At 48.4% G+C, this 27423-nt stretch overlaps 13 protein-coding genes across 13 annotated transcripts; 4 read left to right on the plus strand and 9 right to left on the minus strand.

The window, feature by feature from the left end:
• Positions 1 to 208: 208 nt before the first annotated feature.
• SERLADRAFT_458233 (uncharacterized protein) lies at positions 209 to 3455 on the plus strand (the record flags this gene model as incomplete). The annotated part of the gene is made up of 17 exons (XM_007314071.1): positions 209 to 486; positions 553 to 716; positions 779 to 971; positions 1046 to 1195; positions 1252 to 1276; positions 1335 to 1346; positions 1414 to 1481; positions 1541 to 1547; positions 1687 to 1849; positions 1928 to 2131; positions 2192 to 2266; positions 2343 to 2398; positions 2486 to 2545; positions 2598 to 2636; positions 2700 to 2772; positions 2826 to 2865; positions 2933 to 3455. 17 exons carry the CDS (start codon positions 439 to 441, stop codon positions 3203 to 3205), a joined length of 1650 nt encoding a protein of 549 aa, XP_007314133.1.
• Positions 3456 to 3585: 130 nt separating this feature from the next.
• On the minus strand, positions 3586 to 4922 carry SERLADRAFT_458237 (uncharacterized protein; the record flags this gene model as incomplete). Its single annotated transcript, XM_007314072.1, has 3 exons — positions 3586 to 4500; positions 4556 to 4771; positions 4853 to 4922. One exon carries the CDS (start codon positions 4176 to 4178, stop codon positions 4002 to 4004), a length of 177 nt encoding a protein of 58 aa, XP_007314134.1.
• A 468-nt stretch (positions 4923 to 5390) lies between these two features.
• Positions 5391 to 6727, minus strand: SERLADRAFT_458239 (uncharacterized protein; the record flags this gene model as incomplete). Its single annotated transcript, XM_007314073.1, has 2 exons — positions 5391 to 5801; positions 5867 to 6727. 2 exons carry the CDS (start codon positions 6078 to 6080, stop codon positions 5515 to 5517), a joined length of 501 nt encoding a protein of 166 aa, XP_007314135.1.
• A 21-nt stretch (positions 6728 to 6748) lies between these two features.
• Positions 6749 to 9253, minus strand: SERLADRAFT_458242 (uncharacterized protein; the record flags this gene model as incomplete). Its single annotated transcript, XM_007314074.1, has 9 exons — positions 6749 to 6990; positions 7048 to 7164; positions 7222 to 7374; positions 7433 to 7574; positions 7648 to 7706; positions 7777 to 7892; positions 8003 to 8627; positions 8686 to 8862; positions 8984 to 9253. The coding sequence occupies 7 exons, from the start codon at positions 8175 to 8177 to the stop codon at positions 6937 to 6939; spliced, it is 816 nt and encodes a 271-aa protein (XP_007314136.1).
• A 1633-nt stretch (positions 9254 to 10886) lies between these two features.
• SERLADRAFT_458245 (uncharacterized protein) lies at positions 10887 to 11680 on the minus strand (the record flags this gene model as incomplete). The annotated part of the gene is made up of 3 exons (XM_007314075.1): positions 10887 to 11189; positions 11243 to 11419; positions 11484 to 11680. 2 exons carry the CDS (start codon positions 11300 to 11302, stop codon positions 10932 to 10934), a joined length of 318 nt encoding a protein of 105 aa, XP_007314137.1.
• A 475-nt stretch (positions 11681 to 12155) lies between these two features.
• SERLADRAFT_458247 (uncharacterized protein) lies at positions 12156 to 12695 on the minus strand (the record flags this gene model as incomplete). The annotated part of the gene is made up of 2 exons (XM_007314076.1): positions 12156 to 12217; positions 12273 to 12695. One exon carries the CDS (start codon positions 12624 to 12626, stop codon positions 12426 to 12428), a length of 201 nt encoding a protein of 66 aa, XP_007314138.1.
• A 1231-nt stretch (positions 12696 to 13926) lies between these two features.
• Positions 13927 to 14394, plus strand: SERLADRAFT_433847 (uncharacterized protein; the record flags this gene model as incomplete). Its single annotated transcript, XM_007314077.1, has 1 exon — positions 13927 to 14394. The coding sequence occupies one exon, from the start codon at positions 13927 to 13929 to the stop codon at positions 14392 to 14394; it is 468 nt and encodes a 155-aa protein (XP_007314139.1).
• Positions 14395 to 16324: 1930 nt separating this feature from the next.
• SERLADRAFT_433848 (uncharacterized protein) lies at positions 16325 to 16774 on the plus strand (the record flags this gene model as incomplete). The annotated part of the gene is made up of 1 exon (XM_007314078.1): positions 16325 to 16774. One exon carries the CDS (start codon positions 16325 to 16327, stop codon positions 16772 to 16774), a length of 450 nt encoding a protein of 149 aa, XP_007314140.1.
• A 482-nt stretch (positions 16775 to 17256) lies between these two features.
• SERLADRAFT_433849 (uncharacterized protein) lies at positions 17257 to 21890 on the plus strand (the record flags this gene model as incomplete). Its single annotated transcript, XM_007314079.1, has 22 exons — positions 17257 to 17338; positions 17404 to 17416; positions 17468 to 17512; positions 17563 to 17702; positions 17758 to 17843; positions 17900 to 18019; positions 18084 to 18094; positions 18149 to 18203; positions 18264 to 18325; positions 18381 to 18500; positions 18991 to 19138; positions 19192 to 19285; positions 19337 to 19452; positions 19514 to 19626; positions 19683 to 19834; positions 19871 to 20279; positions 20330 to 20374; positions 20440 to 20591; positions 20643 to 20901; positions 20962 to 21137; positions 21187 to 21263; positions 21318 to 21890. 22 exons carry the CDS (start codon positions 17257 to 17259, stop codon positions 21888 to 21890), a joined length of 3048 nt encoding a protein of 1015 aa, XP_007314141.1.
• Positions 21891 to 22814: 924 nt separating this feature from the next.
• Positions 22815 to 23963, minus strand: SERLADRAFT_379440 (uncharacterized protein; the record flags this gene model as incomplete). Its single annotated transcript, XM_007314080.1, has 5 exons — positions 22815 to 23085; positions 23157 to 23337; positions 23402 to 23478; positions 23533 to 23872; positions 23938 to 23963. Coding segments are annotated over 4 exons (677 nt in total), but the record flags the coding sequence as incomplete, so codon positions are not given.
• A 298-nt stretch (positions 23964 to 24261) lies between these two features.
• SERLADRAFT_458255 (uncharacterized protein) lies at positions 24262 to 24661 on the minus strand (the record flags this gene model as incomplete). The annotated part of the gene is made up of 1 exon (XM_007314081.1): positions 24262 to 24661. A coding segment is annotated over one exon (162 nt), but the record flags the coding sequence as incomplete, so codon positions are not given.
• Positions 24662 to 25065: 404 nt separating this feature from the next.
• SERLADRAFT_379442 (uncharacterized protein) lies at positions 25066 to 25230 on the minus strand (the record flags this gene model as incomplete). The annotated part of the gene is made up of 1 exon (XM_007314082.1): positions 25066 to 25230. A coding segment is annotated over one exon (165 nt), but the record flags the coding sequence as incomplete, so codon positions are not given.
• A 1893-nt stretch (positions 25231 to 27123) lies between these two features.
• On the minus strand, positions 27124 to 27400 carry SERLADRAFT_365896 (uncharacterized protein; the record flags this gene model as incomplete). The annotated part of the gene is made up of 2 exons (XM_007314083.1): positions 27124 to 27237; positions 27323 to 27400. 2 exons carry the CDS (start codon positions 27398 to 27400, stop codon positions 27124 to 27126), a joined length of 192 nt encoding a protein of 63 aa, XP_007314145.1.
• Between the last annotated feature and the right edge of the window lie 23 nt (positions 27401 to 27423).

Consider the following 27423-nt stretch of genomic DNA (forward strand, 5'->3'; position numbering starts at 1 on the left):
ACTACTAATAGCCCATCTATATTGAGCCTATTCACGTCAATCACCACACTTGATAAGCTTAACTGTGTATGCGTTCAGGCGCGCGCTAAGCGACTATCGTAGGCGTCATATCAGTGGTGTTGAAACAACACATGTGTTTACTGTACTGTTTGAACATGTTTGTCTTGCATCGGACATGGTACGCACTTTGCCACTCCAGGTTCTATCCACAGCCAATTGTGACCTTTAGGAGCTACACATACGAACTGGCACTGCAGCATCTATCAAACACTCATTCTTCAAACCGTTGACAAGAATACACAATATCACCGGCAACAATATCGCCGAACGTTTATCAGCATTCATAGAACTGAAGCGGGTGCAATCCAGCTATAAGAACCTTGCGACGGAATAGAACCCGATCCCATTCGTCAACCACAACCATCATCCCGCAATACTATGGAAGGATCAAAGCTAGTCTATACGCCGTTGGACGAGATCGACGAGGTGTGTGCCAGCGAAACATTTTCTGTGCTCGTGTAGTCGTGCTACAGGTGCTAAGCTATCTCCCAGATATACACTTCTCTTCGGCAGGGTTTCAGCTCTGGAAAACTTAAATCCGTCGCGTACAGGAAAATACAGATACTCCAGGTTGCCTATCTTTTGCAAGACAACATCCAGCGCTTCAAAGACGCACTCGCTGCTGACCTTGGAAGGCCGTCACTGGAAAGCTCTTTGTAAGCTGTCTTTTACATCCGACTTGCTTCGCATAGCAGACAAAGTCTTATTTCACCAACAGCCTCGAACTAAATGCTGTTCTTGGAGACACAAAAGTTGTCTACGACCGCGTCGACAAATGGGCAAAACCAGAACGTCCGCCTTTCTCTCTCAACTTCGCCGCGATGAGGCCTGTCATACGGAAAGAGCCCAAGGGTGTCGTTCTCATCATCAGCCCGTTCAACTATCCTATTTTCTTAACTATCGGACCCCTGGTACGTTCCTTGTCTCCTATTTCCAAAGTTGAAAGATGAGTGAATTGAGTGATACTCGGTGTGGTCATTGACAGGTTGGAGCAATTGCAGCAGGCAACACAGTCGTCATAAAGCCTTCTGAGCTATCTCCAGCGGTCAGCGGTCTTTTCGCAGAACTCGTTCCGAAATATCTCGATCCAGACGTCGCGAGAGTGGTAAACGGTGCCATACCTGAAACCACTAAGGTATGTCCGATATAGTGTTGTCCGTTACAAGCGATCTCTGATGCATTGCACAATAGCTGCTGGAATATCCGTGGGATCATAGTGCGTTTCTCATCAGACTCGGAAAACCCCCTGAGCTAATGATGCTTCCTACGTTCAGTTTTGTATACTGGTAAGTCTCATTGATCCTTTTCCAGAACACACCCTGACGCGCTTTCACAATTCGCGTATACCCTCAGGTAATGGCAGAGTAGCTAAAATCGTATGCGCAGCTGCGGCTAAACATCTCTCGCCTGTCACTTTGGAGGTGTGTGCTGTTCTACTTTCGCTTTCTCAATCTTGTAGTTTACGTTTATTTTTTCACAGCTCGGAGGTCAGTCAAACTGTTGCATATCAATTTCATGTCAATTTACTCATTCGACCATGCTCTCTGACCATCAACATTTGATTCTCCCGTAACCTCACATACCCGCCATACCCACTCCCGGTCACATCCTTCCCACCACCGCAAGGCAAATCCCCCGTCATCATTGACCCTGGTTGTGACCTAAAGACTGCTGCCAAACGCATACTTTGGGGGAAAGTAGTCAACGCTGGCCAGACATGTGTAGCTCCCGACTACATCCTCGTACCTCGCCACTTTCAGGATAAACTGGTTGACGCTCTGAAAGAAGTGTGAGTAGTTTTTTCACATGTATATGTTGCTCTTTCGTGCTGATCACTCATGTTTCGCATTTTGCCTTGGCTATACAGGCATGACGAGTTCTATCCCAAAGGATCTTCCGTTTCGCCTGACTTCTCGCGTATCGTCAGCACATCCCACTTCAATCGCATCAAGCGCCTTCTCGATAGCACACAGGGTACTGTTGCGATTGGCGGGGACACAGACGAGTCGAAAAAATTCATCGCGCCAACAGTTGTTAAGGATGTGCAAGAGGGTGATGCGCTTATGAGCGAGTGAGTTTAGATTTTTTTCAGGTACCTTCCACTTGTTTCCTGACGAATGTGTGTGTGCAGAGAACTATTCGGCCCTGTGTTACCCATCGTACCGGTTGACAGTGTAGATGATGCGATTGCGTATGTGAACAGACAGTAAGTTATTTCGCTCCCATTGTCCATATCAATTACATTTCCACTCACATTTATCATCCCAAATCTTGCCATTCAGTGACCACCCACTCGCACTCTACGTATTCTCTCAGGATGCAGCGTTCAAAGCCAAAGGTAAAGTCCATATATCCTAGCCTCACATCAATTTCCTAATATATGTCGATTATCTGCACGCTAATATTTGGGCAATGAACCAATCAGTGTTTGATAACACACAAAGTGGTGCAGCTATCGCCAACGAGGTTGTTATATATATCGGAGGTGAGTGTTTGAGCTTGTGGCTGTGAGGTAGTCATTAACTCGTCATATGTAGCCGATGGCCTCCCATTTGGCGGAATAGGTCCAAGCGGATGTACGTCCCCTACTTTTCCATTTGATTCGTGTACTGACGTCAACCTCCTATATCGTCATAAAGCCGGCTACCACACTGGAAAATACTCCTTTGACCTGTTTACGCACTTCCGGTCTTCGATGGATTCGCCTTCGTGGTTCGTCCCCTTTTTATGTATCATTTGTAACGAGTAACACGGGCCGTTTGTAGGGTCGATGTTTTCTTAGGGAACCGATTCCCACCTTACACGGTAAGCAAGATACCTAAAACATGAATGAGAATCCGACCTGAAAATAGCAAACATCCTCATTGCTTAGGCCAAGAAAGAAGGCATCTTACGCAAAGCCCTCGTTCCCAGCTTTCCCGCGCGTCCCACAAAGGCAAGCATAGCCGCTGTCGCTGCTTCTGCCAGCATATCTAGGTCAAGCCTCGTGAACGGTACGAATGGAAGCATAAAACGGTGGGGAAACTGGTTCCTTTTTGTGTTCGGTCTTGCCCTCGCGTCTGCGGTGCTGACGAAAGGAACGGCGGCCCCAACTTGGTTTGTTGGATGGATAAAAAATTATTTTGGGGTACGCTTTTCTAGGTGAACCATTTGGCACGTCGCTTGCTCTTCTTGAAGATGTAGGATATGGTAGCGGTTGGGAGTTTGGACTGGTGAAGATGTTGAGGCGATGAGTGGGTACAATGTATGGTGAAATAAAAAGGGATGCGAGAGGGATGATCAAGGTCGTTGATGGCATTCTGGCTCCAAGCTTATTTATTTTCCTTGTCGAGAGGATGGTCTTCTTACGCTTGCTTTAGTGAGTTATGCTTAGCCCGTCTATTAGTTCTGGTGATATTATGTATTTTACAGTATAGCCCTTAGTTCAGTAGTATGACTATTTTGAGTTTTGAGTTTTAGTGAAATGGTTTAGTGCTTGAGCGGTACCATAAAGCAATTTGCAGTTCGTTATCCTCCATGCCATCTCTCGGGTCTGATGTCACTCTAAATTCACACATCAACGGCTGACCAGAAGCAGGGACCGACGGCCGAAAAGAACTTGGGTTCATTCAGCCTGCTATCCACTCTAGGCCATATTTTCTTTTACCTTCGCATGGATTTCAAACCTCCTCCGGGACCTTTGGGATGATGAGCATCGTACAGTGATGACATCAGTAAAAACCCAAATTTGTGCTGGTTGCGCTTGTGAGTGCCGTCGTGTGACCAAAAGTCGCAGAACCATTCCAAAAGGTGTCGTCGTCGTTTCGGTTTTGTTCCGCTGCAATAACGCCCAATCAGAAACGAGTCTCGCTGACTAGGGTCTTCAGAAACGCATCATGCATTTGGCAGAAGGACGAATCGAGTGACATATCCATTGCAATCATGCTGAGATGCTTGACATATCAGCGGTGGTGTCCGAACGGATCAATGATAGTCTTCCAGGGCAAATCCTCGTCCGTTGGACCCGTCTCCTTAAGCACAATCTCCTCCTTCACTTGACGATCCTGTGGCAACTCCCTGACGCGCTTGCAGGACTCGGGCAAGTCTCTCGGATCATTTCGCTGTCTGCGAATCAGCATAATGTGCGGTGTGATAACCTTTTGCTTGTCCCGGCAGTCGACAGGAAAACAGGTGAGGGTGAATTCGTCAATGCCTCGCCTCTTGAATCATTTATCAAGTTCGATGGAGAGATCGATGTCCTCCACGTCCTTCATACCCCCCTCCTCCACCCACAAGCGCACATGCTCGTAAGTCATAAGCCAACCAGCTAATTAGAAATACAACGTGCGATACAAAGAAAGATAATTCAAGTTGGTTCAAGTTGAAGTGGTTGGGTGTACGACTTTAAGTTATAGATTGACTTTAGTCACGTGGTCTACCCTTGTCGCATCTCGTGATCATCTCCAATCCCATTGTTCGATCAACTTGGTCACGAAATATTCAAAAAATGACTCACCTGCAACCACACTTTACTACGCCATATGCATGCGGTTGAAGAGGGAAAGATCGAATTGATATATTGTCCCACGGATGATATGATCGCCGATACCCTAACGAAAGCTTTACCGTCGTCGAAGGCGAAGCATGTCGCGCGAGAGCTTGGACTCCGTATGGCTTGAGGGGGAGTGTTGGACTAGAACGTCGAGTTAAGAGACAAGCCGATACGAAATGTCTAGAAAGGAAGGCGTGTAAGTTAAGGTGGCCCGTGCACCACTATATACCATCATCAATTTTTTTGGTTCCGTTCTCTTACCTACTTATAAGGAGGCCTTGTTGCTACGTATCACCTCAGACTCTACTACGAGAGCTGAGCTTCCTATCTTGTCACAGATTTAACTCTCAAACGATTTGAGTCCCTGGCAGGTGCCACTTTCGCCATTGCATCCATCCATAGGTATCTTCTCCCCACCGCAATCATGATCACTGCCGTGCTTCTCCACCACCCTGTGCTGCACTCCATCACGGACTTGACATTGCCTTTCATAAGCGGCCTTGATATCCACCTGGCTCATACGACACCCAGTCTTCGAAAGCACTGCCCAGGGAGGCCTGAACTGTGTCTGTGCCGCTTAATTCACTAATGTGCGCACAAGCATACGGTAATTAAAAGAAATTGACGCTGTGAAGAGCTGTGGAGAACGGGGCTGCTATTTTTGAATTGACGATATAAAGTGACACTGGTCATATTGTGCTAAATTTGGGTGCGCCCAACAAAGAAAAAGAAAAAGGTAATGATCCTGTTATAGAGCTCTGATAAGTGTAGATGGTATTGTACTAGTTTGTTTCGTATGATCTGGATGGTATCTATTCTATAATAATACATGTATTTTCTATATATCGTATTGCACATCCTTAAAGAGTGCCAGCCAAGAGAATGTCCGTATAAGTTATGACTTGCCGCATCTATGCGCGTCATCAGATCGTATTGACGGCAGACACACCGCCCCTACCCCAGTTCTCCATCGACCTGTATTTGTCTCTGCCAGCATCGCGAGGTTCTGCGCCGCTGCGCGCACTCGGCATCGCGAGGCTGGGCGTCTGAGCGCCCTTCTCCCGCGCATTCCACTCGAGGGACTTGCGCTGCTTGCGACTCATGACGATGTGCGGTGCGACGTCGCGCAGGGACATCCTCCCCTCTGGCGAGAGCTTGGCAAGGGGCGAAGAAGAGATGGCGATAAGCTGGTCTGGTGTATATATAGGGACTGGGGAGCAATACGGCACAGCTGATTAGGGTTTGCCTTGAGGCGATGAGGACCGAGGCACTTACGAGAGCTGGGACGGCACGAGTCGGAGTACGAGAATGTATCGGAGAGGTGTGGAGTGGGGGACGTGGAGCGCTGGGATGAGGAGGTGGAGGAGGAGGGGGATGAGGAGGTGGAAGTGCGGCTGGAGGTGCGCTTGTGTAGGGGGACATAGAGCCCCGATGAAGGCGATCGGGAGGGGGAGTGATAAGAGATATTAAGGGGCGGTGATGCAGACATTGGCAGAGGGCAGCAGATCAGACGAGGGCTGAGAGGATGTGCAGATGGGGGACGACAAGGTTTATATAAGAGGAATGGGGAGCGATTACGAGGACAGGGAGGAGTGGAGGGTACCTAGTAAGCGTATTCGGGAGTAAGCTGTCGTGGCACACATCGTTAGTCATCGCCTTCTTCAGAGAGAGAACTTGAGAACACAGATTCGAGCACGTCCCAGAACGGCACAGAAGATCACCCACGAATCTTCCACGTCCTTCTCCCATCGCCTCCATCTTGACGCCGCAGCCTGTGCATCGCGCTACGGCTGTGCTGTCCCCACTCCTCATGCAGGGCGAGAACGATCTCGACAGAGTCTTCCTCCATGACTGCACTCCCATAGCCTCTGCGCTGACATCTGACACAACCTCGGAGAATGGGTGTGACGACTGGTGTGGCGTCGGCATCGTCGGCCCACCCAAGGCCGAAGGGGCGCGTTCATCGTCCGCGTCCAGGTCCATCGGCTAGATCACTTCTATTTCATACCCCGATCCCCGGTAATTTCATTCTCGCTCAACGTTATCGGAACTTTAGCTCTTTAGGCTTACTCGTCGTCCGGTACTCTCACCCCGGCACGACGCTATCATCTCATTCGTGACACCACTCATCTTCCGCTTCTGCCTAACACCCGTGTCCATAGCAAGTAAGCATCACACAGCCTACACGCCTGCGCGACAAACTCGACTATTATATTTTGGTCTCTAGACAAATTGAGTGGAGGTGGGAAATGCTGTGGTATGTAGAAAGTAGTGTAATTATAACGCATGCGCAATCCATAGACATCTCTCTTTTTCACGTCAGACGCGACCACGACCGTACGCGCTCATGAACTAGTCTCAATGAATGTCTTCACATTCGACAACCACCTCACGTACTCCTGTCAACACGCAACAGTGTAAGCAATGGACAGTGCAGATCATACGTAGCAAATTACCTTCTGCTCCTTGTGCTCGGCATACTCGGGGATGAACATCGCAAGACTCTCGTTGATCCCCCGCTCCTGCAAATACTTCTCAAACTCCTCTTGCACAGACACGTCCAGAGTGTCAAACTATGCAACCACGTCAGCACCGTGCACAAATCCCAGATAAACACAACGTCAACGAACCTGAGGCCCAATGTACAGTCCACGTCGTTTCCAGTCAGACTCTGCTGTCAACTCAGTACCGAGCTTCGCATCAGGGTAATACGAGATATTGTCCACAACGAACGCGCCCTCCTGGCACATAGTATCAATATTAATCGACCCCTTCGCTCCCTCCTATCCCGTTCGTTAGTTTTGCCATTCACGAGAGCGAAAGAGCGAAAGAAAGGCTCACTTTCGTGATGGAGAAAGAGGTACGGATGGGATACGAATGCGCAGGCTGGTCCTCCCCACTCGCCTCATCACCGTCTTCCTGCTCGTACTCCGGGTCTTCGTCCGCAGCTTGGATATCAGCGATAGAGAACATCAACCGGATGCTATCCCCCCACCACCATCAGAATCAAGGCAAGCAACGAATGTGGCAATGTGGGTTGGGGCCACGACACCTACCTCTCGTTCCCAAACTTCCTCGTCAGCGTCACCTCGTCGTTTCCCTCCACGTCGTCTATCTGTAGACAAGCGCGCAGTAGTCAGAACGGCCTGCGCGGGGAAAGGGCGAGCGAGCGAAGAGGGGCTCACCTTCCATTGGTCCTGTTCTTTGAACGTCTTCAAGAAATCGGGCTCAGCCACGTCAGCAATAGCCTCTTTCTCGTACTTGAGCTCCTCTGCCAGTTTTTGCGACAACACCACGTCAGCTGTAACCACACGCGCGACAAGCACCACCACAAAAAAAAAAAAAAAAAAAAAAACAGTGAAATCAGCCTCGAGTCGCCAACGCACACACAAAGGGCCAAGAAGCACGCACCAGAACCCTCGTTGAACCGACGGGCAGAAACTGAGAATGAACGAGCCGCGGAGGCGGCTACGGGCGTCTGGACCCGCGCTGCGACGTGTGCGAGGCGGAAAGGAGCACCAGCGGGGCGCGCGAGTGTGCGGGAGGAAGAAGCGCAGAGCTGACGGAGAGCACGGATGGCAGACATGACGATTTTATGCGAAGAGAAGAAGGGGGTCGTGAAAAGATGAAGTAGGAGTGAAGAGACTCGGAGTGAGTATGAAGAGAGGGTAGAGAAAAAACGCAAGTGCGTAAGAATTGGAATTTTTAGCCTTTTGTTTGGCAACGGCTTGGGGAATAAACAAGCATATACCCGATTTGGATGCTCATCCTGTCAGTGATCGCTGGGGTTTCTATTTTCTCACGTGGCTTATGTCCTATGTCTTCGATATTTAAACGTCCATTGCATTACTGAAGCAACTACGAGAGAAGTACGTAAGATACGGGGATATAGTAATGCACAGTAGCAGAAACGGTATATATATGTATAATCATAAACCACAACCAATCCCTCCTCAACTCATTTAGCACCAGTACCGACATGAAGTTGGTGAAGATACAACACCATCCTCTCGTTTCGCGTAAAATCAATCAATTTCTGCATCGTATCCTCCGTCAATGCGATCCCTTCTCGAAGCAAGATGGAAAACCCGCACCTGGAGTACGCCCCCTAGCTGCTCCTGCACCTTACGCTCACAAGCTTCCGCGTCTCCCATATTCTCAGGGACCTTCTCACACCCGAGCTCAAGGAGAGCGTTTTTCTGCGCCTCTGACGCAGGCTTCATCGCGTGCCCCTCACGAGGCTTACACGTCTGCTTATGCGTCGGCCAAGCCTATTCGTCCCCACAATCGCGTTTGTCAGAAACAAAGAACATCAGGAAACGAAAATCCTTCCCAGGCCCAAACACCCGCCTTCGCGATAGGTGCCGTGGCGCAAACCAAACCGCAACTCACCTCTTTCTGGTGCTCGCCCCCACAATAATACACAGCCTTACACCTCGCACAGCGCATCTTCGCCGCCTCTCTGCACACCACACACGGCCCCTCCCTGAACTGCGCCTTCATGCGATGGAGCGTGAGGCGCGCGTCGGTGAGGGCGTCGAGGAGAGCCTTCGTTTTCATGCGTTCTTCGTCGTCGTCGTCGTCGGCTGGTGGGAGACCGTGCTCGGTGGGCGGCGTGCAGAATAGGACGCGGTAGCGCTCGAGGAGGCGGTCGTCCTCGGTTGGCAGGAACGCAGCAGAGACGACCCGGTCCCATGCCTTTCTCTCGTCCCTTTCCGAGGCTGCAGCGAACGCGAAAGGCAGATGAGGGGGTGACAGCACTTGTTAGCGGGAGGACGTGACGAGAGGAAGAGTTCCGGTTGGGAGCGCGCACCTGCCAGAACGAACTCGAGCGTCCCATCTCTCCTCTCAAGCAGCGCATCCAAAAGCGCCGTCCCCATCGCCACCGACACCCGACAGTGCCCGCCATGCGGCACTCCCTGACAGCTGCCCCCCACGAAGTTCCCGTTGAACCGGCGCAGACATTCGTAGTACCCTAGTATAGGGTGTAAAGTCTCAGTCAGCCGGGCTGGTGCGTGCGGTCGGGGCGGCGCGGATGATGGGGGTGAGACGTACCGATTTGTCGGACGAGGTGGGGTGAGATGTCGCGAAGCGCGGCGCGTGCTCTGCGCTTCATGACGGGGGAGTCTGCGCTCGCCTCCTTCCCTTCTTCTCCCTCTCCGCTGTCGTACTCCCCCTCCTCCTCCTCATCATCATCCGCATTGTCAGCCATTTGCCTGCGGAAATGCGGAAATGTTATAAACGTGCCAGGGACTCGACTCGACAACACGCCATCAACCGTGACAGGTCCACTGGCAGACACTTCCACACGGAGGACGGGCGAGACTCACTTGGCCATTTGGACGAGCATGGACCTCAGACCTCCCCCGGGACCTTTGGAATAGTCCGGTAGGATGATGGGCATCGTACGGTGGTGAATATGTGGGTTAGGAGAGCGAAGAGTATGCAGAAGAACTTGCAGAAGAGCGCTTTATAAATGAGTGCTTTGTACTCGTGTGCTCGGTTCTCCAGCGGCTCTCACTAGAGCTCACTCACGTGTGACTTCATCAAACTCGAGAGAAGCGAATATCCTTATCCTTTGCTAACCTCAACTTGAGCCTCCATCGTCTCAGACCTCCGACCGTGTCGAGTCGGCTTCTAACTATATTGTAACGCAGGAAAGCCACAAAAGAAAAGGATCCGGCTTGCAGGAGGAGCCAGAATGTATACGACGCGCTGGTTGGGGACTGCGAACGCGACTAGAAGTACCGTTTGTCATCTTCTTGATGATACTGACCCCACATACACGAAGTTCACCTCAAGCTCGGGCTACTTGGGAACGCACAGCGCGATACCGGGGTAGGGCTATGCCGTATACGCTGGCCCTAGTATGGTTTTCTTCGTGGTTGGACTCTGAGTCTGAGATCTGTGTTCTGGTCGGTGTCTGTCCCTATTAGTTCCCCCGCCACTTTGAGTCACTCAGTATTTGCCTTGCGCGCTGCGATCACCTTTTGAACGATATGGATCACCACAAGAGCTCCGAGTCCAGGCCAAAATTGTGGTTAGACGGAGTGCTCGAGGAAAAAGTTGGTTGCTTTATCACAGGAAATTTTGTCGCAATGTCAAACCGTAGGAAACGATGTGCTGGTGAATGAGGCCACACTCCCGACCACTTTATTCTTTGGGAATGCAAGACGGTTCGGTTTGGACTTGGTTTGTACCTTATTCCCAACATCTCAAAAAACTGGTACAATAGGTTATACTCAGGCGCCCGTGTATGCCTTGGAGTACACCTCTAAAAGCGATCCACTAATTCGATAACGTCCGGCTTGGTCATCTCATGTATTTCGATATTCAAGTTTCACTTGATTAGGTAGTACAGCAAGGCTACAAGAACGATCAACACCACGATCTGAAAACCGGTCGCCTCCGCAAGGGTTTTCTGAGACTCTGGTATTCCCCTCGTTCGACGGATTTCTTTTAGGCATGTGATTTCTTCCATTTTGCCGGGGACTCCCTGCACTCGGCTGATGCCTCCTACGTGTTGGGTCAAGGTACCGAGGTGAAGTTGATGGAGATAAAGCACCATCTTTTCGTTTCTTGTGTGGCTGATTAGTTTCTATGATATGGCTTTTATCAAGTCAGATCTTCAATGGACCCAAGGACCCATACCTTGAGGATTCTACCAAGCCGAATAACTATCCTATGTTCAAACTGTTCCGCCTCCACCATGCTTCGGGGAACTCTCTTACATCCCAGTTTGAGAAGAGCATCCTTATCCGCGTCCGAAATATACACTGTTGTACCATCAGCAACAGGCTTACAGGCTTTCTTATGGCTCGACCATGACTGCCAGAAGGTGCGTCAGACCTCGATATGTGAGTAGGACACGTAGAGATGAAAGTTTATTTACCTCTTTCTGATGATCACTCCCACAGTAGAACACAGATTTACAGCGTGCACAGCGCGAGGTTGCGTGTGCTTCACAAACATCGCAAGGCCCTCCCGTGAAGTTAATCGTCAAACGATCGAGAATCACTTGACCCTCCTTCAAAGCTAGGACTTGTGTGTAAGTGTCCTGGTATCCTTCGAGATGGATGTCACGGTTGGAAGGGAGATTGGAGAATAGCGCGAGGTAGCGCTCAAGAAGCTGATCGTCGTTGATTGGCAGAAACGCGCTCGAGATGACTCGGTCCCATGCTATCCGCTCGTCCTTCTTTGAAGCTACAAACGTTCACGCGTGAAGAACCGTAACGTGGAAGACCTTATACACGCACCTGCGAGGACGAACTCGAGAGACCAATCTCCTTTTTCAAGTAGCACCTCAAGAAGCGCTATCCCCATTGGAACGGACACTTGATATGACCCATCTAGTGGCATACCGAGATAGCCACCTCTGACAAAGTTCCTGTTAAATGAGCGCAGACACTCAAAATACCCTGGCGCGTTGTGTGTGTTTTGTTTGTGAGTCTTTGAAGATGATGTTGAATGTAAGCCGCGTACCGATCTGGCGGATCATGCTTGGAGAGATATCCCTCAGTGCAGAACGCGCTCTTTGTTTCATGGCAGACGTGACTCCATTATCGTCTTCGCTGTCATCTTCTGTGTCGACATCATCGTAGTCCCCAGCCGCATCAGCCAATTGGCTATGATAAACCTCAGGAACATAGTGGCATAATTGCTAGGGGGATACTAACCCGGCCATTTGGGAGACCACCGATCTGAGTCCTTCTTCATTAGAGTAATCAGGGACGCGAATGGGCATTTTGTGTCGGTTCAGTAATAGGAATAGTAGTATAATCTCGTCGAAGGAAAGAGGATGAGCGTCGTCGGATGAATGCAGTGAGAGTTAAAGTCAAGTTAAAGTACTGCTTAGCCCACGTGTACCAGCATAAAGAATTATTTGCCCTTTGTTCATCGTTGATATTTCCATAAAAGTGACTGGTATCTTTGGACGGGCTCTACGTCGACAAAGCAAGACCATGATGGTCCAGGTGTATGTGAAGAGTGGAGCATGAAGACGAAGGGTGACGGTGGGCTGAGACTGCGTGTACATCGCCTGAGATTCGTTTACAGAACAATATCAATCCTATAGGCTGCATTGATGTGAACCTACCTTTGGAATAATCAGGTAGGATTATGGGTTTCGCTTGTGAGTGCCGTCGTGACCTAGTGTGACCAAAGCATTCCAAAAAGTTACAGTGTGTCGTCGTTTCGGTTTTGTTCCGCGGAAAGCTGCTGAATAACGCCTGATTTTCATGCTCACTCTTCTACATAGGAAGCTAGTAATCCGAGTCTCTCGAGTTTGCAAGTTCATTTTACCGCTCACTTGGCCGGTTGACCTCAGTCAGAAACGAGTCTCGCTTACTAGGGCCTTCAGAAACGTATCATGCATTTAGCAGAAGGACAAATCAAGTTACATATCCACTACAATCATGCTGACATGCTTTACATATCAGTGGTGGTGTCCGAACGGATCAATGATAGTCTTCCAGGGCAAATCCTCGTCCGTTGGACCCGTCTCCTTAAGCACAATCTCCTCCTTCACTTGACGATCCTGTGGCAACTCTCTGACGCGCTTGTAGGACTTGTACAAGTCTCTCGGATCATTTCGCTGTCTGCGAATCAGCATGATACACGGTGTGATGACCTTCTTCCGCTTGTCCCGGTAGTCGACAGGAAAACAGGTGAGGGTGAATTCGTCAATGCCTCGCCTCTTGAATCATTCATCAAGTTCGATGGAGAGATCGATGTCCTCCACGTCCTTCATACCCCCCTTCTCCAGCCACAAGCGCACATGCTCGTAAGTCATAAGCCAACCAGCTAATTTAATTACCATTGCGCTATAAATATAAAGTGTAAGAGCGCTGTTTAGTTTGAAAAATAAGATTGGTACACACGATTATCAGAGAAATACAACGTGCGATAGAATGAAAGATAATTCAAGTTGGTTCAAGTTGAAGTTGACTTGAAACGTGATCGGCATGGAAGCGCGACTTTAGTTATAGATTGACTTTAGTCACGTGATCTAGCCTTGTCGCATCTCGTGATCATCTCAATCCCATTGTTCGATAAACTTGATAGGTCAGAGTCGCTCATATTGCCAGGTATTCAAATGTTCACCGAAACCTCACAACCCACACCACATAGAATCAGACAGTGAGTGCCTTGTTTTATGCTAATTGCAACTATGCCTGACTATTATTTCATCCCATTAAGCGTATTTCAATGCCTCAGATTCCGCCAGCCCTAATCAGTCGTTTTAAGCGGATGCAGCAAAGACCCCCACATTACGAAGCATCCTGGTATGGTCCAATTGATAAACTTGCCACGTCATATTCTCTGCGGATTGTTTCATGGTTAAGCCCCAGCTAAAGCTTCGGCAATCAGCCCACCCAGTCGTCGAGGAAGCCTCAGAATATGACTCGGACACGGAGTCGGATAGCTCATTTGAAGACGAAGGAGTCTCCTTCGACTCCATGGGTGCACAGATCGCAACTACAGCTTTGTACATGGAGCCAGATTTCATTGTTGTTGTTGTTGGTCAAAAACGCGATGTGCCATTGATCTGCATTGAGGTGAAGAGGGATGACGCTGTCAATTCGTCAGCACATCAGCTAAAGCAGTACATCGAACTTCTTCAACAAAAGCAGCCTCACCAGTACTTTGCTGGTGTGCTCATATTGGCTGGGACTTTCTACTGTTATAGTACAACTGGCAGGCGAAAGCCAACTCCAGGTGGAAATGGTCTGGAGACTGCAGAAGGGTTAGCAAAGGTATTCCAGGAAATCGCGGACAACGTTCTGAAAGAAATGCCGTTGTGATGCTACTACTGTATTATATATTGCTTCGCTGACTTGTCTCTGACTGTCTCCATTGTACTATGTAACGAATGCGTGTCAAGTCGGCACATTGTTGTTGTTTCCCAAACACTGCCATTCAAAGTCATTCTTGAAGCCTAGGCTCGTAACCCCAGTGAAAGTGCAAAGATACAAGTCGTAAGAGAGTGTGAAAATCCTTTAACGGTTGGATGAGCCCTAGGAATTACCAGCAGTTAGTGAACATGTCTCAGCGTACGACTTACTACATAATGATTCCCATCGGATGCTCATATTCCTGGAAAAAGACAAAGTTAGTTCTGGCACCAGCAGTGCTTTCTGCGTCGACGAGCCTAGACATTGTTTGTTAGATACATGTCTTGGGCCATGGCTGGGGCAAGAACGATGAAGCCTCTCCATAGTTTTTCCCTTCAGCGTCGTTCGGTTTGGCCAACGTAAAGGTATGTTTATACAGGACGTCTGACAAGGACGCTGGGCGACAATGGTAAGCATTGCGAGAGTCGCGACGAACCCCAAACCGCTTACTCTGAATCATCTTTTTCGGAACTTGAACCTGCAGGATCTTGTCATCATATGATGATACCAGAGAGAAGACACGAATAATGAGCCTACACACATTGAGGAATCCATGTGCCCAGTTTCAGTCCTGGATCAGTTCTTCGAGAAGCAGTTATTCAAACACTTGAACAATTAGACGGCGATCACATATTATCCAAGACCCGCACACAACGGATATTTGGGAACACTGGTTACGACGTGAATTTAGGAAATGAATAGACAAGTCTTGAGCGCCTTTTTTGTTGCGTGTTTTAGTAAAGTTGTATGAGAATTTTGCGGATTTGTGGATGATTTGGGGCGATACAATTGTTGCAACACGCGTGCATTTGACGGGAGAATCTATGCTGGCTTCTTCTGGTGACAACAAGGTACATGAGGAAAGACAGAACCCCACAAAAAAGAGGGAATGCTTACTAGCCATGATTGGTTAGAGCATGGCCACTTGCCATCCCAGTTGCCAGTAGTGTAGAATGGAATAGGGTGTTTTGACAACCAACTGCCAGCGCTAGGATGGATGATGGATGATGTTTATCAATACCGTAAGATGTAGAACTGCCAACCAAGGATTGAGCCTACGCCACTAGGTCACCGGAACTCGGAGTTGTTGTCTTTCTTCTCGTTCAAGATCGTTTGGTCAGCTTTGCTTGTACGATATTGTAGCTGCGCAGAATTGTATATCCATGCTCGCGTCAACGTACGATGGTCGATATCCCGGGTTGCATTGTGGAGGGTGATACGAGCCACTGTCAGTTATTACGGAGTCCCGGGCGTGCTAACAGGCAAGACATTTGACAGATTCCCAATATCGAAACGTAAGCAAGCCTCGGACTTGTTTCGCCGTGGTCTGATAGATGATTTTTTTCCAATAAGGAAAGCTGTACATACTACGATCGATGTATCATGTATCGGAGAATCGTGATGGAAATGCTGAGTCTGTGACTGCGATCCGTACCTACTTAGTTGTTCCTGTCCAGATGAGTTGTGAAGATTTTGATATGTCGGCCCAAGATGCAAGTAAAATCCGCACGCGTATCACCATCTCCGTCATATTTCCATCGTCATACAAGGTGCAGCAAGCACTTTGCCCAAGTTCAGATAACAATAGTGCCAGCGCTGGTGCAGCCGTTGAATGAGGATCATTATATCTCGAAATTAACTTGCTTATGGATACGGGTACCGCCCATGTGGAAGGAAGGGATATCCCATGTTTTCGAGGCATCTACGTACTATGTTGCTTCTTTTGGGCACGTAGTGCGTGAATGTCCGGGGAGTTTGAGCATGAAGACGTTAAGCCTCGCGGAAAAGCAGCTCATGACGAGATGTGGAGCATCGAGTTTCTGTCACTGGCTGGCAGACAATGCATCAAGGAAGTTCGGAATATAGTATACCCCCAGGATTTCCTCCGTGCCGAACTCGAAATCTTCGGAAACGCACTCTACTCCATGTTTCAAGGACGATGAACGCAGACTTTGAATCGACCGACATCATCGCTTTTTCCGTCCCGAACGCTGCAGACTTTGACCACAACAAGTCAGGTTGCACGCTATTTTGGACGCTTTCCTGGTGGCAACAATCATTGCAGATACCGCCTCGCTGGCTCGCATGTGATCTGCCATCAGCTGGAAGTGGAGACCAAAGAAATGAGGCGATCGACTTTGGCGTGTCTGCTTACGAAAGCGTATGGCCTCAGATGTATGGTTACCGGTTGAACTCCGCGAATAACAACGTTCGCACATGCACGACTACAAGCACCCACGTTGTTTCTGCGATCTATGATAGCAACCTCTCTGGCATAATGCAGTGTTGATCCAACAAGGCTTTCGAGAAACTCATCTCTGTCTCGGTACTGGCATTACTCTATACAGGAGGGAGGGGGGCGCTTCAAGTCCATCATGATGACCTTCTCAAGGGAGTTAGATCATTTGTTGAGCGGTGGCCGCTTGATCTAGAATGCCATAAATTTTGGACGAGTGTCAGTCGGAAGACACAAAGTGTCGCACCATACTGTGATTGTCTCATCAATAGTTCCACGGTATACCGCCTTTGGTATACCACAGCCACTACGCAAGTCATCCGACTTCATCAATCACTCATGGCTACGTTGAATGCTTTACGAAAAACCGAGGTAAGTGAGACCTTTGCCGAAAGTGAGCCTTGTGGTCGCAGGTCTAACGGACGCTGATGCAGGTCACAGTGCGGGGATATTCGTGCCTGGTCAGTGTGATGCATTCGTATGTATAAATACGGCCCCCTGATGGACTGGTCATATCACCACCTGCATTCACGACAATGTTCTCTTCTGCCATCGCTCTCGTCGCACTCTTCGCTACTGCTGCCCAAGCTGGCAAGCGTGGTCTTTGCTGGACCTACTGTAAGCTGACTATCTTCTCTCACTTTAACACCTCCTTTCTAACTAAATCTTCACAAAAATAATAGATGACAGCACTCTGTAAGGATTGTTAGCAGCCATATCACGCGCCATGCTCATATTTGTGTATAGCGACCCAGGTCTCTTCAACAATGGAGACGGAGAGGTTGTGGCCATGTACGTGTTGAACATTCAGTAATTATTCGCAGCCATTGACAGCCTTCAAGTTACGACTATGAGACCTACGCCCCACCATCCACCAACGGCGCCGGCGGTCTTGGGTTCATCGGCATGCAGCGCTGCACTGACTGTACATCGAGTCCCATTGCTGACCTCGCTTCTCGTCAGGCTGCTCAAGGCTGGGCCAGTATGTTTTTCTTGCTTTCATGATATGGTTCCTTCGACCTCATTACGATTATTAGCCGTGTTCACCTTGAACGAGCCTGATGTCAACGGCATCAGCCCTAGCGACGCTGCTTCGTGGTATATTCAGTACATCAATCCTTTGGTATGCATCTTTACAACCAGATAACACATCACACATCATTCTCATCATTACTTCAGAGCATCAAAAAAGCTCTTCCCGCTGTTACTTCTAGCGCTACTTCTGGACAAGGTTTGAGCTGGCTTTCGGAAATGATCAGCGCCTGCAATGGTCAATGCTACTACGACTACATTAACCTTGTGCGTTACCACCGCCATTCTTCTTCGTATTTCGCTACTAATTGAACTTCATTGCAAAATACAGCACTGGTACGGGTAAGTGGTTATTGTTCTCACCGAGTGACTACCTCCTAACGTGGATCCTGCAAGACCGGACTTTGCCACCTTCCAGAGCTACGTCGAGTCTGCTCATACTCAATTCCCCGTAAGTCATAGCCCGCCACGCCCTCAGAATCAAGTTCACTGACGTGGACGGTGGATGTAGAACTCCCAAATTGTTATCACGGAGTTCGCTCTCCAAAACCCCTCTGGTGGTCAGGCAGCCCAGTAAGCAGAATCCCCACTTCTGCCATCTGTTTGTACTGACATTTGGGGTTTCCAGGGTATCCTTCTTCCAACAGGCATTCCCCTTCCTTGACGGCGCTTCATACGTGCAACTCTACTTCCCCTTCGTTGCGACGTCGCCTTCGCTTTTCCAGGCTAATGATGCCGCTGGCGCATCGTACGTCGGCACTGGATCCTGCTTGTACAACGATGATGGAACCGCGTCTGCTGTTGGCAACTTGATGTACTAAACTCGCACTTATATACACGGAATGTTTAATATGGGTCTTTCAAGAGTAATACGGTACATTAGAAGGGACTATATACAAGTCGAATACCTTCGATGGACATTTATTGGGTTATTTATTATTCATACCGGTGTCTGTGAATGAAAAATGCAGTTGTTGATATCATGCTAGGTCAGGCACTCGACTACCCAAGTTGGGAACTGCTGGTGTAAATGAAAGTTCTTGCCAAGATTGGTCAGACTCTGACTGAGAACAAAAAACCGGCAAACGCCACGCTTAGATTTGCTCGGTAAATCTGTAATCACATTTCATACAAAACGCTGTCGAAGATCGAAACACTGCTGTGGCTAGGACGTTGCTATTAGAACCTCTATCAAACCGTAACAATAATATCATTGGTCCGTATTCACGCTTTTTCAGCTCTCTGGAGTTTGGCATGACTAGTTCCAAGTCTTCAATGTCTGCGATTCCTGGGAAGCGCACAGCATTAACTGCAGAACCGCCTAGAGAATATCTTGTTTCTGTAGAGCTATACGTTCCAAACGCAGCAGGAAGCGCTCTGCGAAAAGTAATTGTTTTTGTGATATCTGGCTCTGCATCAGTTGATACAACATTACCCAGCCTCCGGTACCTCGTCGCAAGGGGGAAAACAAGAAGTCAACAACTCCTCCTATCAGCGGCCGGCCTTGGGATGAAAACCAAAAGAAAGTGAAAGGTGCAAATCACGCATACAGCTAGCTTGAGGTATTAACGGAACGATTCTCAGAGAAGCCTAGTTGGATGTCCTTGGCTAGATCTTCAACTCGAGCAGGTAGCTGGAGACCTGCTACTTGCAAGCTATCCGATGAAGATAATAGGTGTCTATGTAACATCTACGTGGACGTCAGTATTCATAATTTTTTAAATTGTTTCTTAAACAATGTAACATGGTCGACACATCCAGGAAACAATTCTTTACCAGACGGTTTACGTACATGCATTAAATCACACCGACATTCGTCAAGCAGACAGTTCCTTGTTTCTGCGGAAGAATTGCCTTGGAATCTACTCTGCAGGGTGAATTATTTTTTAGCCTCTCCTCCGTCCTCCCTCGTTGCTCAATATTTGGTTAGGGGACAGCGATGGGGCTCTCCTCATGCCACTGACCCGCTTTATCTACATTTTTCTGACACGAATGCATGTAACACATGGTTAGCGCTTCTACGATCCTACGCCAAACCTGAATTATACGGGCGACAACCAAATCCAGACGGTGGCTTGTATCGTATGTGGAGACAAGTCGAACTGACAATAATACAAGGGCGAAATCTGGGCAGTCCTAGGCAGTTATCAGAATCCATATCAAATACTACTGCCAATCCCGACTCAGATACTCGACAGGAGGGCGACCCTGTTGATATGGACGTATTCTGTGAAATCAATCTTAATAATACCCTCTGTGGACGCAGTACCTTGAAGAAGTGTATAGGTTCGCCCGATTGGCATGAAGGCTTCACTCTTACAGATCTACCACCATTCGATACTCTGGAAGTTATCGTGTGGAACGAGAAAAGACTCCTTAAGCCGATAAATCTGGGTTCTATACGTATTTCTCTCGGGAATTTTCGTCGCGGCGAGGTGGTGGAAGGATGGTTTCCTGTGATTCATGCAGGGCCTACAGCCGGTGGGATCCAAGTTGGCGACATCAGGATGAAGATGCGGGTAGATGAGTCAGTGCTATCCTCTGCTATGTTTTTCATTCACTGAATGTGTTTCCCAGAGATATCATATTGCCTTATTCTGCGTATTCGGGTCTGCTCCAGGCGTGTATCCAGTCGATTGTCTATGTTCTACGTGAATGACGGCGATAAACCTACAGGTACTTTATAGTCGTAACATCCTTGACTGGATGGACGATTTTGAGCACAAGTTGCATCTTCGCTCTATTTCGTCCGAGTTGATGTACGTCGCCATAGCCAAGAACGTGCTCCTCGATCAGGTGTTCGAGCTTGCGGATCGTGAAGTGGATGGGACGCCTCGTTGTAAGCTTTATCCTTTTTTTTTGTTAGCGAAGTCTCTGAAAAAGAATGCAGCACACAATACACTATTTCGTGGAAACACTATTTTGACGAAAACAATCGAGTTATGCATGGCATTTTATGGAAAAGCGTTCTTGGAAGCTAGTATTGGAAGTTCTATCCGCCGTTTGTGTAGCGAAAAAATTGCTATTGAAGTGGATCCCGCACGCAGTGGGAAAAGTACTAAGGATACTGAGCGTGACGTGGAGCTACTGATTTATTGGTGCAAGGAGTTCTGGAATCAAATTTATGCCGTCAGGAATGAATGTCCCAAGTACGTTTTTATAATCGATAAGACAGTAGACTGAAATAACTGACTTTTCTCATGTCAAAGTGAGATGCGTAAATTATTCGAACATGTTCGCAAACTAGTGGAGAAGCGATATAGCAGAAACAACATGCCAGAGGAGCAAAGCTGGGATTTGCCTTGGCAAAGCGTTTCCGCTTTTTGTTTCTTGCGATTTATTGTGCCAGCCATACTCCATCCTCATCTGTTTGGTCTTTATCCAGGTATTTATAGGTATTCTTTAGCTTGCGATCATATTCTGATTGTTTTTAGGTCTTCCAACCATGCCAGTTCAACGTAGCCTGACCTTAATCGCAAAGGTCATACAGAGCCTGGCAAATCTCAATGCAGTGAGTCTATGCATCACATGAGACTTGGTTTACGCACTTACACTGTCTCTGCAGAGTGTCCAGAAAGAAGACTTCATGCGAGGCGTGAAAGCCTTCCTGAAGGAGAGCGTACCGGCTATGGTAAAGTACATTCAAGCAGTATCGACACCTGTGGTAGGCGACACGCACGGTCTCCAATCCGGACCCGCCCACACTCATGCTCGATTAAATGTGGTCAACTCTCTTCACCAACGTGGTGCCACAATGCCTGCTTTAGAACGAGAGGCTATTCCCCTTCTTCCCCATGTACTAGACATTCCGAGGCACCTGGCAGTTATAAGCTCAGCTGTCATACGAAGTGTCAGGTTTGCCGACCATAAGCAGAAGATGTTCGATGATCCGCATTTGAAAGAACTTCGTTTGAAGTGCTTTGAACTGGAGGAGCAGGCTTTGTCTCGAGTCAATCAGCTCGCCAGCCGGATGCCTTCAGTACAGCGCGACGTTTTGACTTCTTCTGACGACTCACCTCGTGAACCAGATTCGACACCTCTACCATCGTCGCCGAGGACTTGCTTGCAACTCGAGGTAGCTCGTCCGTCGACTGCATCCTGTAATTCAACCCCCTCGGGGATGACACAACCTATGTAACCGTGTTCTCCTGTATGACCATTCTCAACCTGGGCATGCTGGTGCACTGAAATGTGCAAAGTCATGCAGGTTATATGAAGTGGTGTAGATTTGCTAAGAGCAGCAGGAGCCATTACTTGCCATATCTAGCTTCAAGGACAATATTCATGTCCTCAAATTTCTATGCTGCCCTTTCCTATATAAATAACAAATATGGTCCATTCATCCTCTACATAAGCATACATGTCTGATAAAACAAGAGTAACAAGAGGTCTGCATATATGTAAGTAACTATATCTTGTACATTTCCAGATAAACCTTTGAATAATAGAACGAAGATAAAGATAGCTCGATCTTGAGATTTTTGATTTGCCTCCAACGGCTTTTTGACCAACAACAGCGTCCCTTGCCAGCACCCCCAGATGGTTAGAGCAAAGCACAAGACTCTCGTTGATGGTCAAAAAACACGGGAGCGACTTGGTTTAAACGGCGGAGGCAAAAATATGTCAAATTCGAACAAGAAAGATAGAGCCAACACAGGAAAGCAAAGAGACAAAGAACAAAAAAAGTCACAGCAAACACAACATGATCGCATGGGGGAGCCCTCTTTTGAGATCTCAACAGATTCCAAAACAGGACACCAGACGGGCTCCTTACAACAAGGCATGTTTTCATGGTTAATTGCCACCATGATCATCGGAGATTTGGTCATCTCCTTTGGCAGCACCATTGGCAGCTTTAGTTCCTTGTGCCCCAACTCCAGTCTTCGCCTTCTTCGCCTTCGGCTCGCCATTCTTTGAAGTCCTTGTCCTTTTCCTTTGGTTAGAAGGAGCAGGAGGAGATTCCTCAGTGCGGCCTTGAGAGTCTGTATCAACGCTTTGACTATCAGCATGGCTTGCAGCCTCCGCGGGAGGCTGCACTGGCGCTCCATTAGGATGATGGGGAGAATAAACGCCAGTTCCAGGGTGCGCATAATGGGGGAAAGGCGGGTACCCTGGCGGAGGAACTGGATAATACGATAACATAGGCGGCTGTCCATTTCCATTCGGTACACCTTCATGACCAGGGTGGCCCTCGTGTCCAGGAGGCATGAATGCAGGTGGGGGGTACATATAAGGCCAATATCCTTCCGGGGGAGGAAAGGGAGGTAATGCGTGCATAGCAGGAGGCACGGCGGGCGGACTATTTGGTGACCCGCTAGGCTGCCATTCAGGATCTCCATTAGGCGGAGAGTAGATTGCACTATTAGCTCCAATGTTCACATTTCCCATCATTCCAATGGCTTACCTCCGTACGCCGCGTCTCCTGAATTCTGTTTATTCTTTCGCTTGTATGGGCCACGTTTTACGCCCTTCTTGCGCTCCTTTCTCACGCCGTCCACACAGGTTTCGGAAATACCATACTTAACACAGCGTTCGCAGGGACGAGCCTCATCACAGCGTTTGCAAGCTGTTGCGCAGTTTGTGCACTGAAGGTAGCGGTGATATGTCAGCGAAAAGACGATCAGGATAACATTCAGAGAAATATCTTACCGCCATTTTGACCTGTTTGCGCTTGGGGCGATTGCCAGACGATGTGGTAGACGGTGTACCCGTAAACTGAGGAAAGGCTGAGAAATATGTGAGACATGGCGGTAAATCTGATTTAGCCAGAGACGGCGCACCTTGTCCAGAGGGAGGACCAGGATAATAGAGTACACCAGGTGCTGGTGGAGGATACATCATGTAAGGTGCGCCAGGATGGGCACCGTTTGGAGGAGTACCATCGACATGGCCACCTTCAGAAGGAGGAGGATAACCGTATATCGGATATGGACCTGGGGGAGGGTAAGAGTTTGCTCCGTTGAAGTGCTGATATGGTGCGATTGCGGGATATGTATGTTCTTGTACGGGAGCCGAATTCTTGGCCTGATCATTTGACATGGCGGCTGATGGCAAAGACACCGAATGGTGCTATGCTGATAATCACTGAGGACAAACAAAGACCAAATGACAACGGCGACGCTGCAGCCATGATAGCGAGGTCGTCAACGACGTTGGGGTGTAGAAGAAAAAGTGCAGAAACGAACTTGAAGAAAACTTGAACCACTCCGCCCCAAATGCTGATTTTCCGATCCGTCGCCGCTCAGAACTTGTCGTAGTCCGCCCGCTGCTTTCCACTTCTCTGAGGTCGCGATGTGGCAATCGCAAGGAAACAATGTGTTTTGCCTGTTCCGTGACACAGATTAGGCGAGGAATAGACAAGAAAGAAAGATGTTGGACAGATGCCACCGAAAGTGCTGGTATGGTTGAGGTGCAAGTGGTGGGCCAGAGAACACGTGCGAACTAAAGTTTACAAACCCTAGGCTGTGAGTTTTTGGGGTGACCGTGCGCCTATTCATGCCATTGCATGTTGGCCCCGCCGACGCTCTCCACTGCAGAACACTGGTGACTTGAGGATATCGAACAAGACAGCAGCCATAATTATCTTCTTAACGTTTGAAGTGCTTCCTTTCAGTCTGCCACATGATTCTATCACCCCAACTTTCTCCGCCTCAACAAGCCTGACTCCGCTCATGGCATGGGCACCCTCCTTTTTCTGTTTTCCTCCTTACCAGCTCCATCCACATTTTATTCTCATTTACAGGTCATGCGAAGCGCAACTGCGAGGGGACATCCATCCCTCTTAAATAGCGTGCCAAACACCCGTATTCTGCATGTTTGGGGTTGGCGCCTATTTTCGACGGCATATCTTTTCAAACTCTGTCGACACCTATTCTGAACCTTGAATTGGGACTATCACCAAAAGGAGATGAGGCGGTTGTTCTCAAAATATCGTATCTGTGGTCATTGTTCACCGACGGTCCGTCATTACCTCCCAGTTGGCCATGTTGTATACTCCAGGAGTACCGCATATATGCATGGCGCGTCCGCTGAAGTCCCATTCCTAGAGAATAAAATAACGGTTCGTGTTCATTCAAATACAAATGGCCTCACTGGCTATCTAATTCATCTCCTATTCTAGCAAGCTAGACGCCCTTACAAAGTGGTATCCTTACGGAGCCATCATACGGTATTTAAAATCAGAAATAATAGAATCATCGCGTAACAATCAGCAGTGCCTCTCGATCGTTATCATTTGTTCACAGGTTATGGTGAGCATTTAAGTTCTACGCCTCGCCTTTACAATTGAAAATGTCCCAGATGTGGAGGTGTCCTCATAATAACTTACTGGACACCCACGAGACGCACAGCACCAATTGATTCCGCTGGACACTACCGCGAAAGTTATCAATGCTTTCGTTGTCGTGCCTGTAATGTATGGAATGGATGTCTAATTTTTTTCCCGGCAACCGCTCGCGTCCGCATGCCGCTCTCTCGAGACTGCATTCGCATGAGAACTAGGCAAAATATTAATTTACCGATGACAAAAAGCACGGGTTGTTCGCACGTCCGACCTTCAATACCATAGCTTCACTTGCATCGATTTCTCTATCATGTGTGATCGATCGATGGTCCGTTCCTTCGGGTGTCACTGCCATGGTTTTCTTTACGTCTACGGGGAAGTCCTGTTTTTCGGCCTCCTCCATTGGTGTGGGTTCTCGTTGATTCAAACTGATTCGCCTGGATCTCGGCATCTGGACTTTGTTCAAGTTACTCCGCGGACTTTCATTTCATTCTCCCCTTCAACCTCTGAGGGATGGTTCAATGTCTATCCCTTGGGCGAATCTTTCCTTTCCCTAGTCGAATTAGTATTTTGAGTGCCCTCGTTGATTTTCACTGCATCTAGCAAGTGACACTTGGCCCTCTGTCTTATTTCTGGTTTCGGATACCAACGAAATGGTCGGAATTCCTTACTCCGTTTCTTGCTGCGTCGTCGTGATGGCGCATCTAACATCCATGGGTGACGTCAGTTCGCTGCTCAAGCACTAACTCATAGATATATCGATGCTTAAATCCCTAGCAAAATTCCATTGGACCCATTCCATGCCACAACAAGGAGATCGATCCTATAAATGCTTTATATACCACCAGTCTAGATGGGTCTATTGGGACGTTGATTTTTGGCTTCTACACTGTATTGTAGCCCATCTCCCTTGATACGATGTAATGGCTCATGTCATTTCTTCTCACTGCAGCATTTTGGCCGTGTGTTAAATTTCGGGGTCGTTCCTCCTGGTGAACGCTACCGTCATCTGAACTATTGTCGTGGACCAGTTTCAAGACCACGATTGCTTGCCACGTACAGGATGCTTACGCATCCATATCTGCAAGCGGGTTATGGTCTGGGCACCCCCTTGATTGATCTTCGCAGGGTCCAGCTATAATTGGCTGAGCGGCGTATCAAAAACGCAGTTCGCCATCTGTTTAGCCTCAAGATCTCGCTGAGGGAGGGCATGGATGGCGTGCTTTGAAAGATGTCGCAGGGGGTTGGGTGGATGTCATTTTTATGGTGTTGATGTCACGTCTCTATCGCGCAAATGCGCTTTCTAAGCGCCTCAGGAGGTCCTCACCTCTTGTGAAAGTCTGGCCGAGGCATGAGCTGGAATGCTTACCTGATTTGCGCCAGTGGCTAACTCTCCAGCCACAGGACAGTTAGCATCCCAATTACAGTGGCAGGCTCCTGCTGGCCACAGTCGTCGTCATTGGTAGGATCCGACCTGTCCAAGGGCTGGAGGATTTCCACTAACAATAAGCTCTTTGGGATCATTCCAGCGAGTACCGTTGCGTATGAGGAGATACAGACTGGTCTGCGCTATGAATATGTACTGCCCCTTAATTCGCTTCGTGGTTCACGTTTCCTATCAGAAATGTGAAACCTAGCCCAGATCGCTATTTTTCTGGTCAGTGTTTCCGTTATCGGTCCTCCGAAAGCATTATTGTAGTGCTGGACGGTAAGCTTTTCCGCACCACTGTTTCTGCTCTCATTACTGTTATCGTGATAGGCGAAAAGGAAATGTACGGTGGTTGATATGATCGTTTTATGGAGTCAATAGCAATAGTCAAACGCAATCCCCGTTTTCCGAGATCGACTCCCATGGTGTAGCATAAAACAATGTTCGTTGGCTCTATCACGCTTGCCTGAAACGGCACATCTGGGATCGTCGTGGTCGATGGGTAGATGTCAACTTTGCAGAAGCGGCACTTATCTTACAGCAGTTATTACTTCATAAACGTGTGGTTCACAGTGAAATAAGTTAGTTCGTCTCCTTCGAACTTAACAGCATGATACCTCTATTAATCCGGCTAACCAGTAGGTAGTGCAGATAACACCCTTATTTTAATGGCAACAGCTCGACACATAGCCAACTCAAAGTCATTTCGAAAGGTTCTACTCCCTGCTTGATCTCGCCTGTCGCGCTGGCACGAAAGAAGGATGTCAAGTCCATCTGTAAAGTATCACATGTTGTAAGTATATCAATTGCATGGCTGACTCGTTAGGTGCCAACGTTCTCTCGATGTCTGGCTGCATACTGTATGGTTCCCGCAGCCGAACATGTGATTTGAGCTCGTTTTTATTGGTAGGGACGGATCTGCAAGTACTACGGACATGGCAAGGTTCAGATATCTGCTGA

The sequence above is a fragment of the Serpula lacrymans genome, assembly GCF_000218685.1.
Source record: "Serpula lacrymans var. lacrymans S7.9 unplaced genomic scaffold SERLAscaffold_2, whole genome shotgun sequence".
NCBI classification, from domain to species: domain Eukaryota; kingdom Fungi; phylum Basidiomycota; class Agaricomycetes; order Boletales; family Serpulaceae; genus Serpula; species Serpula lacrymans.